Source organism: Myxine glutinosa, chromosome 9, assembly GCF_964187855.1.
Source record: "Myxine glutinosa chromosome 9, kmMyxGlut1.1, whole genome shotgun sequence".
NCBI classification, from domain to species: domain Eukaryota; kingdom Metazoa; phylum Chordata; class Myxini; order Myxiniformes; family Myxinidae; genus Myxine; species Myxine glutinosa.
Window position 1 is genome coordinate 96189924 of NC_136269.1, and position 12263 is coordinate 96202186.

The window sequence follows — 12263 nt, forward strand, 5'->3', positions numbered from 1 at the left end:
GTTACTCTCTGTGTTGCCATCCCATTCATTCTCTGCATGCAACAGCATTTCCATATATCTCTTCCATCTTCCTTTAATTCCATGTGGGTCCACAACGATTGGTACCACTTCATCCTTCAAGCAACTCACCCCCATCACATTGCACCTCTCTTTCGCTATCTGCTTTGCAATCCTGAATACCGCTCTCTGACCCTCTTCCGAATCCAAGCCTTCTCCGAACATTTTCCTGCATGCCTCCTGCGCCTTTCCTACCTCTTTCTTTGCATCCTTCTTGTCTGCCTTATAACTTTCATGCCCTGCCTCTTCTGCCCCCGTACCCTTTGCCTTCTGCCACTCCTTGAACTTCTTCCTCTTCTCGTCAATCCTCTTTCCAACTTCATCATCGCACCACCATGTTTCCAAGGGCCTCGGTGGTCCTTGTGTCCATCCATATACCTCACCAACGGCTCCCAACAGACATCCAACTACTTTCATTGACATCCAACCACTTTCAAGCTCAACCACATCATCCTCTACCATACTCAGCCTCTCTTTTAATGCCTCCCTCACTGTCACCTGTTTCAACCTCCACGCCTTCATTCTCGGTTGGTACTTCACCCGCCGAGCTCTCCTTGCACCTTTCACCCTTATGTCGTAGACAACCAAGTGGTGCTGTGAAACAGCCTCCTCCCCCGGGATCACCTTTGTGTCCCGGAGGTGCCCCCTATCTCGCCTACGCACCATCAGGTAGTCAACGGTTGTCGGCGACCCACCTGACGTGTATGTAACAAGCTTATTATCCTCTTTCTGGAACTGAGTATTACAAGTCAATAAACCAGCTACATCAGCAAACTCCAAAATCCTTTCACCTTCTCCATTTCTCACACCATATCCACAACCCCCATGAACTCCCTCAAAACCGTCCATACTCCTTCCCACATGTCCATTTATGTCTCCTCCTACCACAACAACTTCCTCATCTTTCACGTTTTCCATCAGCTTCTCTATCGCACACCAGAACTTGTCCTTCTCTTCATCGCTCCGACCAACCTGCGGAGCATATCCCGAGATGACGTTCACCAAGAGCTTTCCAATCATGATTTTCACCATCATCAACCTTTCACTCACTGTCGTTACACTCACCACACTGTCTACAAACTCCTCAGAAAACAGGACACCAACACCATTCACGCCCTCCAGGCACCCTTGCCACACCAACTTGTATTTCTGTCCCTGCCTACCCTTCACCATTCTCGCACCACTTCCCTTCCATCTCATCTCCTGCACACAACATATGTCCACTCTTCTTCTGACCAATACTTCCACCACTTCTCCTGATATCCCTGTCATTGTCCCTACATTCCATGTCCCAATGGGGATATCATTGGATGGGGGATATCATTAGTATCAATATTGCTTTGTAATAACATTAATAGTATGCTATTATTTGTGTTGTTATTACTTTTAGTATTAGAAGCTGCCTTGCAAAAACACCATGACTAGCTAGCTATGTCAACTGATTTTGCCCAAGGTGGCAACACCCTTAGTCAACCTGTCAAATTTGTTTGAGATTGAACAGGTAATGACCAAAGGTATCATGGTCAAAAATACAGACACCAAATTGTGTGCAGTATCTCAGTATGATTAAACGAATGCTTACAGACAATCGCCAACTTCCTCTTGAAAGTCTTAGGTGGTGTATTCTGCAAACACAGGGATTTTCCACACAATAAACACCGGCATCAAACAACAACATCCAAAATATTAATATATATAATTCAAATAATCGAACTGTCGCAAGCAAACTATCAGCATTATTACAGCCTTAACACATTCAAGTCCTTGGGTTTTGACATTTTAAAGAATGAACGCTGTCGATTAGAAAATGTATACAATTCAAAATGTGCAGCCAATTAAAAAGCATACACTTCGCATTTACAGGTTTAAAAAAAAAGAAAGCATATCAATAATTATGTTAATTGAAATGGAAAACAGCATACAAAAAGGAATCATAAAATCGAAAATGTCAACAATTCTTCAACTGCCTGTACAGACACAATCAAAACGAAATATCAAACTTTCCAAGTACCCGCACACAACACGTCGTTGGGAAGCGCGGGACTGGCACAGCACACGCTCGGGGACGCTCACTCTAGGACACTAGCAGAGTCTGAACCGAAGGGCCTTCGGTTCGGGGCTGGACTGAGATGGATGAACACAGCAGCAATTCTGAGAAAACAAATGTCCTTTTGAAGCACGGCAGGTAGGCGATTCTTCATTGACTTGGGCTTGCTTGCTGTCCGGCTTTGACGTAACCACAGAAGGTGATCGAAAAAAAAACAAAATAAACATCTTCCACTCGTCTTCAGAAGCACCCCCACTGCTCGTCTCTTCATACTATGGGAAAATTGTTTCGCCTCAATTTCCGCTCATCAGTCTTGAACCATAAAGATCTGCATATGCAGCGGAACAAAAGCTGCACTATTGAATGAAAGCTCGTGCATTAGCGGGACCAAAGTCCTTGGAGTTTGGGTCATCTTATCCCAGGTTTTACAGCATAACCCACAAAACTTCAGAGCCTCCCTCTTCTTGGTTATGATGAAGGTGAGTCCTGGTTTTTCAGCTTGAACAGGTCAGACAAAGGTAACCAACAAGAACCAAGGTTTGGTCATCTGCTTCACTTTTTGTCATGTTTTGCTTTGTCCACACGCAGTCTTCACAAGAAAGGTTGCATTGTGGCCAAATGTAGCAAAGGTGCCACACGGGCCTTTTATTTGCAGCAAGTCCCATTGGGCGCAACAACTTCAGAGCCAGAGAACCTCACAAGTATATGGTCATCATTGCCAACATAATTTGGCATCTTCCAGGAGAATGGTTGGGTAGGGGGTGCTTTCTCAGTCGGGTTCTGTGGTAGCCTTTTGGACAAGCAGCAAGTTGTTTTTACATGTGGACATCTCGAGAAGGTTGATGCAGCACCTTCCTGGAGCCAATGAAGATTTCAGCCAATCAGCAAACAGCAATGAAGGACCCCCCCAGCAGGTGTCTAGTGCACACCCTGCCCCGGTCCTGGACACCTGGGGCTGCATCGACGATGGTGGTGGTATTTAGGTCGGGCTGACACATCAAAAGCATAAACAGCACAGGAGCCAGCGTCAAATATGGATTATGAAAAGTCAATCAGATGTCCTTGAACGCAACCAATTTTGTAAAATGAGATGCTCATTATTTCATACGGGAAACTCCTGACTGTTCAGCAGAGAAGAAAAAAAAAATTAAATGCTTTCAACATTTACAGAGCAAAATATTTAACAACCAAAATAAAGTTTTTCTTTTTTTTGCAAAGCTCCTTTAATTTTTGGTTTAAAGTTTTCACAGAAACCTAAAAAGTGTGAAAGGATAGACTCCATGACAGCGTTATACATCTTGTGTAGGAAGACCAAAAAAAAAATGAGGATCTACAGCAATTATCAGCACTCGCTCACATTAGTTTGACCTATCTTCAAACACAAAAAGGCCACTGCAGTAAACGCACACGACACAGCCGCCCCACCTCATTCTTCTTTTCCTCATCGGCTCCAGGTATCGGCTCTTCCAGCGTCTCTCCACCCTCACTATCCTCTCGCTCTGCTCGCCGCTCCATGTCTACAACTACTTCTCCCTTGTCCTCGCTGGGAAAAATGAAGAGCGGGTGGGTGATGAATATGGCTCAAGTCTGTAATGCAGTTTGTCAAGGGCTGCAAAGGTTTAGCTATAAACAATACCACATGGATGCCTGATCAATCAATTTGAAGATGCTTTTTCGAGGAGGGTTTGGGGTGTGCGGCACTCGATATGATACTTTGACAATGAAATAGGGTATGAAATACATTGGTTGAAAATTATTCTGTCAAACTACAGAATTACAAGGCAGCAAACCAGGGGAGTGGGGGGAGGGGTTTGAAATCAAACTTGTGTTGATCATCACAATTAAACAATTTGTCAGACATCCTGTCAAACCTGATAAATTCAGAGAAACTCAGAGGTCATTCACCACTTCAGGCCAGAGATTCTTCCATGCCACGTTTCCAGAAATAATTCACAACAGAGGTCCTTGCCATCCATGCCAGAAAGCAACTGATACAGAGCTGATTTTGTGTAAAGACACACTGATTCACAAGTTGAATCAAGAGTGATGTATTTGGAGGCAGGAAAACCAACTGGATGTATTAATCGTTATCAAATCAGAGCAGTGTGACCCAGTGCATTGTGGACTACAAAGAGGGCCTATTCAGAGGTTCCTGTACTGTAAACAGGCCTCTACATGAAGGATGATAACTCAGGAATGAACCACAAGAGAGGTCTCATGTCAGTTTTTTATTATTGTACACCGCTCCTTTCCTTATGCCATCTCCAGTCGCTACATGCCGTCATTGCCGGGCACTGAAAGGGATGGGAGTATTCAGTTTTCACTCCGGTTGTTTGTTTGGTTTTTTGTTTGTCCGGGCGATATCTCAGCCATCCTTTGAGCTAGGAAGCTGAAATTTTGGCGCAATAGTGAGCAAGTGCCTTGGCAAAAACAGTATTTTTTGGCTTTTTGATTAATCAATTAATTAATGAGTTACTTAATTATTATCGATTAATTAAGTACTGATTTATTTCCTTTCTCATCTGGCCATTATCTCAGGACCTTTTGAGTTGGGAAGCTGATATTTGGACAGGACAATGACCATGTGATTTGGCTATAAAGAATATTTTGATTTATTGTTTAATCAATTAATCGATTAATTATTTGATTAACGACTTGATTAGTTTAAAAAAAAAATTAAATACAGATTCAGATGAAATGGTGGTGGTTTCGGTATTCTATTAGCCAATTGATTAATAATTAATTTAATTATTTTACGATTATCATTTATTTAATTTCATTATTAATCATTTATTTATTTTCTTTCTCATCTGGGCAATATCTCAGGCACCTTTTGAGCTGGGAAGCTGATAATCAGACACGACAATGACCAAGTGATGTAGCTATAAAGGATATTTTTGATTTATTGATTAATCAATTAATTAATTATTTTTTGATTAATTAATTTAATTAATTTTCAAAAAGTTACAGCTTCGGATGAAACGCTGGTGGTTCATGAAACACTATGAGCCAATTGATTAAGAAATTATTTTCCGACTATTATTTATTGATTTTAATTACGCTATCAATCAATAAATTATTGTACACCTCTCCCTCCCAATACCATCTCAATGTGCTGCACGGCGCCCCGGCAATACCGCGCTGGAGGATATTAATTTTTTGGCATGGGGGCGGTATACTTTGAATGTATCTGTACTTGTTATTATTATAATTAATAATATATGAATAGGCTACGGGACAGCTTTGTCCATGCTGCTTCTCCTACCGGCGACGCACCCTTGCGTGTTAGTCATTTGCAGTAGGTATTAGTCTGACTTTGAAAGTCTACGTTTAGGGGATGTTTTTTTTCAAGCAGAAAAATAAAAACACATTCTATTCTGCCCCTTACGGGCAGTATTCATGCAGACAAGATTACACAATACACATTTGGTGAATATACTTTGTCTTCACGCTCAGTGGTTAACTCGCACGCCTGCGGATATTCAAGTCTTGAGTTTGAATCTCGGTGGCGTCATATATATATATATATATATATATATATATATATATATATATATATATATATATATATATATATATATATATATATATATATATATACACACTCGGCAATGGTCTGGCAACTGTTACAGGAGGCAAAGAGGCAAAGGAAGGATGTGGTGGTGGTATGGCTGGATTTGGAGAATGCATATGGGTCAGTGCCGCATGCCTTGATCAGGTATGCCATGGATTTCTTTTGGGTGCCACAAAGATTTTAGTCAGGCAGATAGGTGTAACAATTGTGGGTTTATACGTACAAGCATGAAATTTGGCACAGTCATAGATAATAGTCTAATGAATAATTCCAGATATGGAACCACCGCGAAAACGTCCTATGGTAGCCGTGGGGGGCATTTTACAAAATGGCCGCTTTTAGTCAAGTGGCTAGATAGGGGTCTCGTGCACCCCCCCCCCCCCCCCGAAATATACTTCTCATTGGTGTCTATAGATAGGAAAAAATGTCGCGGATGCAGTCCGTGATGGATTTCAGAAAATTCTTCTGCGTACGGTGGATACAGATATAGTGGTATTGGCTGTGGCAGCAACAACCAAACTCAAAATCCAGGAGCTTTGGGTGGCCTTTGGGACAGGCCAGCACTTCAGGTATATTCCAGCACATGAAATTGCAGCATTCCTCGGACCAGATAAGTCACAGGCCCTCCCGATGTTCCATGCATACACAGGGTGTGACACAGTCTCGTCATTTAATACACGGGGCAAGAATACAGCCTGGGATACCTGGAAAGTATTCGACGAATTGACGCCAGCGTTAGTTCATCTCTCCACGGGGACAGCAGACATCTCTGATGACGTTGTGGCAGTGCTCGAGCGGTTCACCATTCTTCTCTACGATCGCACCAGCAATCTCGTCAACATAGACGAAGCTCGACAGGCACTCTTCACGAAGAAAGGACGAGCCATGCAAGCTATTCCCCCTACCAGAGGAGCCCTGGTACAACAAATCAAGAGGGCTGTGTACACGGGTGGCCACTGCTGGGGAAACATGCTCAAGGTTGTTATGGATCTGCCCTCACCTGGGGATTGGGGATGGATCGATCCCCACAACTGGAAACCCCTGTGGTCCATGCTTGCTGAAGCCAGCATTTCATCAAGGGAGCTGATTTGTTGTAAATGCAAAAAGGGTTGCAAGGGACGATGCAAGTGCAAACAAGCTAGTTTGAAATGTACCGCTTTGTGCCAGTGTGGTGGACAAAATTGTGACGTATAAACAAGATCAAACTGGAACTATCTAGTAATATAAGTTACCGTTACAGTGCTTGGTGGGTTAATTGACATTGCTGGCAACACAAATGCAAATTGTGGTCATTTGAAGAATACAATTATGGCATATATGTGTATCTAGAGTCATTTCATTAGAACATAAAGAAGCATTTGTGTCGTCCGGTAAAAAATAATCGCGGTCAAAACGGCCATTTTGTAAAATGGCCGCCATGGCTACCATAGGACGTTTTCGTGGTGGGTCCATATCTGGAATTATTCATTAGATTATTATCTATGACTGTGCCAAATTTCATGCTTGTACGTCTAAACCCACAATTCTTATGATGGATACACCTATCTGCCTGACTATTTAGGGTTTTTTTGATGGCATATTATATCAGTGACATATCATATGGCATATCAGTTTTGGATGCGGTTTGCGACACAGTCCTATGTAACAGAGTGGCAGAAGTTGGAAGTGGGGATCCCGATGGGATGTACCATCTCCCCTATTTTGTTTGTGCTGGTTATGGAGTTGTTGATACGTGCGGTGAGTGGACATGGGAAAGAAGTGGAGCTAGCCCCTGGTCAGAGGTTGCCAGCAATGTTTGCATTCATGGATGACCTGACAGTTGTCCAACAGTCCGCTGATGCAGCAGTAGGGGTACTGGGGACGACAGGAAAGGTTGATGCGGTGGGCAAAAATGGGATTTAAAGCAAGAAAGTCGAGGAGTGTGGTGGTGAGACGAGGAGTGGTGGATAACATGCACAGGTTTGACCTGGGAGGGGAGGTGTTTCCATCATTGGTGGAGGCCCCTGTGAAGAGTTTGGGAAGATGGTATACAGTGGAGTTGAATGATGTGGGAAGAGTGGAGGAGGTCAGAAACAAGTGTTTGAGAGGTTTGAAGAGGATTGATGGATGTGCTTTGCCAGGTAAGTTGAAGGTATGGTGTTTGAAGTTTGGATTGATGCCACGAGTATTGTGGCCATTGATGACATATGATATTGCGACTGGGCATGCAGAGAGGATGGAGGTTGTGGTGAGCGGGTTTGTGAGGGGGTGTTTGGGAGTGCCACGCTGGTTGACGAACATTGCCTTTTATGGTCAGGGTGGAAAACTCCAGTTTCCCTTGACATCATTAACCGAGGAGTTTAAGGTGGTGAGGGTGCGGGAGTTCATGATATTGCGTGATTCAAGTGATGCAGTGGTAAAGAATGCTCTCCCAGAGAAGAAGGGAATAGTACATGGTGTTGTGTCATTGTAGTGCAAAATTTGCTACACTAGTGGAACCAATGTTTTTTGGAATCCTTATACCCCAGGCAACAAGACCTGAGTTGGTTCCATTTTTTTCAATGGCGTCTTTGGCCAAAATGGCCGCCATTTTTTGCAATTTTGTATGTATCTTTTCACATAAAACACTTTGATTAACCATTTTTTCTGGCATTTTTGTCATTCCTTGTACAGAAATTCCACCAGAACACTTATATCCAGTTAACAGACGTTTTTTGAGAAATATCTTTGGCTAACAACTTGTTTTGAGCATAATCTAGTGGGTTGTAGCTGAAGAAGTATATGCACAAATTTTCTAGAGACGCCAAGTACAGGAAGAAATCTGGCTGCTTCAGTGAACGTGTGAAGTTAATCAGCGCCAACACTTGCCTCATGTACCTTCGTGCCCATTGATACATTGGGAATTTACTGTGGCTCCTGTCAAAATCACTCAGCTGCTTTTCCAAGTTTAGATGTTCAATCTCCATTAGAAGTTGGTGATGGGCTTCCTGAATGCCTACCTCTTTCTTGTTTGCTTCTATCAAGTTATCCATACAGGCAGATAGAGCTTCTACAACTGCAGGCTTCTCTTTCAGAAATTCTGAAAGCCAGAGATCAAAGAATACCTCTAATGTGAGCTCATGAGCTTGAACAGCACGATTGTGGTGATTCCCATTGAGTATCTGATTTACTGTCACAGTGCTGTACAGATCCTTGCTCCAAGCTTCATCAAGCCCGCTGTGCTCAACAGTCCTCCCAAGGCACCTTAGTGCACACAAGACAGTGTGGAAACCACCAGGGCATACCATCCATTTCCCAGCATATTGGTCATGAAGATATTCTAACTTTAGGGCCCTCTTTTAAAGATCCATGTCAAATGTAACTAAGATCGTTCCAGTGTTTTCTGGACACACAACACTATTGAGGTACGAAAGCTTCTCAAGAACTGTCACCAGTGTTGTCCACTCATGAGTTGGTGCCTTAATGATAGGCATTGTGTGATCTTGATCAAGGTTGGGTGTCTTGTTCTCCTCTGGAGTGCACACACGAGAATTGTATGCTGACCAAACTGGTATACCGTCTGATGTCTCTTCATGGTGCCTCTGTGAATACCGTGAAAGTAGCCATGCAAAGTCTTGCTGTGTTGCATTAACAACTTTATCTTGATACTGACCAAGTTGAAAGTTTTCATAGCGTGGACTTCTACTTGGCTTGGGGTTAGGGACGAAGACGCCATTGAAAAAAATGGAACCAACTCAGGTCTTGTTGCCAAGGGTATATAGATGCAAAAAAACATTGGTTCCACTAGTGTAGCAAATTTTGCACTTACATATAATAATTCTACATAACACCATGTACTAGAAGTCGAAAGTGGAATGCAAGAGCAGAGGTGGACGAGATGGCGGAGCGGTTGCAACAGGAGGAGGTCATGGGGATGGTACAGCACGGGAAGCATGGCTTGGGGTGGATGAAGCATGAGCGATGGGGAAAGGCATGTGTGAAAGAGAGGAGGAAGATGGTTGAGAGGGAGGTGAGAAGAAAGGAAGAGGAGGGGAGATATGTGAAAGCAGTCGGTCAGGCACAGCAAGGTGCTTGGACGAGGTGGGAAGGTGTGTGGGTGAGGATATTGACGTGGCCAGAGATTTGGAGGATGGAGCCAATATTGTTGAATTTCCTGTTGCGGGCAATGTATGATGTGCTTCCGTCACCAGTAAACTTGAGATTGTGGGGGTTGTTGCAGGAGGAGAGATGTTATTTGTGTGGAGGTGTGGGAACGGTGCAGCATGCACTGAGTGCATATTCAGTAGCATTGGAGCAGGACAATATAGGTGGCGACATGATCAGGTGCTGGCGGTGGTAGTGCAGATGGTGCAACAAGAGGTGCTGAGGTCGAGAGAGAGAAGAGTGGAGAAGGAGACTGATGGGGGAGAGGTGTGGTTTGTCAAAGAGGGCCAAGTGGTAAGAGGTGGAAAGAGGAGGAGGTGGAAAGCAAGAGGGCTGTCAGATGCTTGTGATTGGCAGGTGGTGGCAGACCTAAAGCTACAATTGGTATTCCCAGAGGAGATCTGTGTGACAAGGTTGCGGCCTGACTGTCATTTTGTCAGGTGAAACAAGACAGGTCATCTTAGGGGAATTGTCTGTACCGTGGGAAGAGAACATGGAGGAGGTGCACGAGAGGAAGAGAGGAAAGTCCAGTGAGCTGGAGGCAGAGTGCCGGGAGAAGGGTTGGCGAGTTTCGTGTCAGCCATTTGAGGTGGGGTGTAGAGGGTATATTGGCAATTCCTTTTCTGCATTTCTTGCTCGGCTTGGAGTGTGTGGGACAGAAAGAAGGAGGATGTGACAAGGTGGCCCAGGTTGCCTTGAAAGGCTCATTTTGGATATGGAGGAAGTTTATGGAGGCATGTCAAACGGTGTAGGCTGGTTGTTTGTTTTTTTGTTTTTTTTGTTACTATTATTATTTCTTATTTTGTGTATGTGAATGAGTGAGTGGGTGGGGGTGTGTGTTTTTGCATGAATTAATTTTTGCACGAGTGTGCGTTTTTGTATGTCGAGTGTTGTATGTTGTAAGGGTAGGAGGTTGGTTGGTGTTGTGTGTGTATGTGTGTGTGTGTATGTGTGTGTATGAATGATCTGATGTGTTTTGTTGGTGAGTGAATGAAAAATGAATGAATGATCGTTTTAAGGCCATTTTCCCTGCTAGAGCGGGGGTTAGCCTTGCGGGCCCCATGAGCTCATGGTTCCCTGTTTGTGGCAATGTTTTTATGGCCGGATGCCCTTCCTGACGCCAACCCTTGGTCGCCTTTTACGATGCGCAGGGATACGGTGTACCTATTCTAAATCTGGGTTCACACCGTGATCATTCATCCCAGCAAGCTGGTACTCAATTTGCCGACCTCGGAAGGATGACACGCTGAGTCAACCCCCATGGCATTAATTCAACGATCGACTAGGATTCGAACTCAGGATCCTCGGATCCCAAGCCGGCATCCTAACCGCTAAGCCAACACCAGGTGGTGAAGGGTATAAAGGTGGGTGTTTGAGTGTTCCACCATGTTTGTTTGGTGTTGTGGATTCTGGATGTGGAGGTGTTGTTGTTGTAGTCTGCGTTCACACTGGCTGGGGGTGGGGATATGTATGCATCCAGGTGTAGTTGCTGCATGTGGATGTGTATGTGCCCCTGCTGGCCCACCTTAGCTGACCGTATCGAGGTTGAAGGGCCGAAATGGGACGATGCTGAGGACCTCGACTGAGGACCCGGTCAGTGCGGCACACTTGTGACCAGGTGTGTTTTGAACATACAGACTTGGCATTTAATATGGAATATATTTTTTGTGGGGGTGAACTTACTTTTCAAGATGACTTAGAACCAAAAGTTCATTGGAAGTATGTTGAAATTATTCTAGATTTTGTTAATGTGACCTTTAAAAGAAACAAAAACCACATTTGACATTTCAAACCAAATAAATTGATCCTTGAAAGTGATGTAAACTGATATCGAACTCAATTCACGGACAGTACTGTTAAACTTCTGTACGTTTTCCAGAAGTATCTCTTTATTTTGCACATTAGCCAAATTTTTTTTCAACAAAAACAAAAGCTAAATTATGACTGGGATTACGGACAGTAAAATTACAGTTCAGTACTTCGTGTAACCCCCACGAGCATTCAAGAGAGCACGTACACGTCGAGGCATGCTGTTCACGAGATTTGCCAAGGTTTAGACAGGTTATCGCTTGCCATGCAGTGACAATAATTGTCTGCTGCAATTCACGCACAGAGGTAGGCTGCTGGTCCAAGTTGTCGATTTGACGCGTTAATTCTGCCCACAAGTTCTCTATCGGATTCATATCCGGGGACATGGCAGGCTACTCCATATGCTCTACACCACGGTCAGCAAGAAAGTGTTGGATCATGCGAGCACGATGAGGCCGTGCAATGTCATCTTGGAAGACAAAGTTTCCTCGAAAGGCTGCACGAGCAAATGGAAGCAATGTTTCTTCCAGAATGACCCTGTACTTGAACTGGTTCAGGTTTCCATTCAGAACAACCAGGTCAGTTTTGCCCCCTGCATGAAAAGCAGCCCAAACGGTCACCCCACCACCTCCAGCTTGGACTCTTGGCACTATA

The 12263-nt window shown here is 43.9% G+C and overlaps 1 protein-coding gene across 2 annotated transcripts in view; it reads right to left on the reverse strand.

Moving 5' to 3' along the window:
- The window catches only part of LOC137435215 (uncharacterized), a 146057-nt gene that overhangs the window by 46478 nt on the left and 87316 nt on the right, over window positions 1-12263 (reverse strand). For both annotated transcript variants that reach the window (XM_068128796.2, XM_068128795.2), the window contains 2 exons: window positions 3530-3647; window positions 1640-1682 (listed from right to left, as the gene is read on the reverse strand). In XM_068128796.2, coding sequence (XP_067984897.2) covers window positions 1640-1682; window positions 3530-3647 — 161 coding nt within the window. The remainder of the gene's footprint in view (window positions 1-1639; window positions 1683-3529; window positions 3648-12263) is intronic.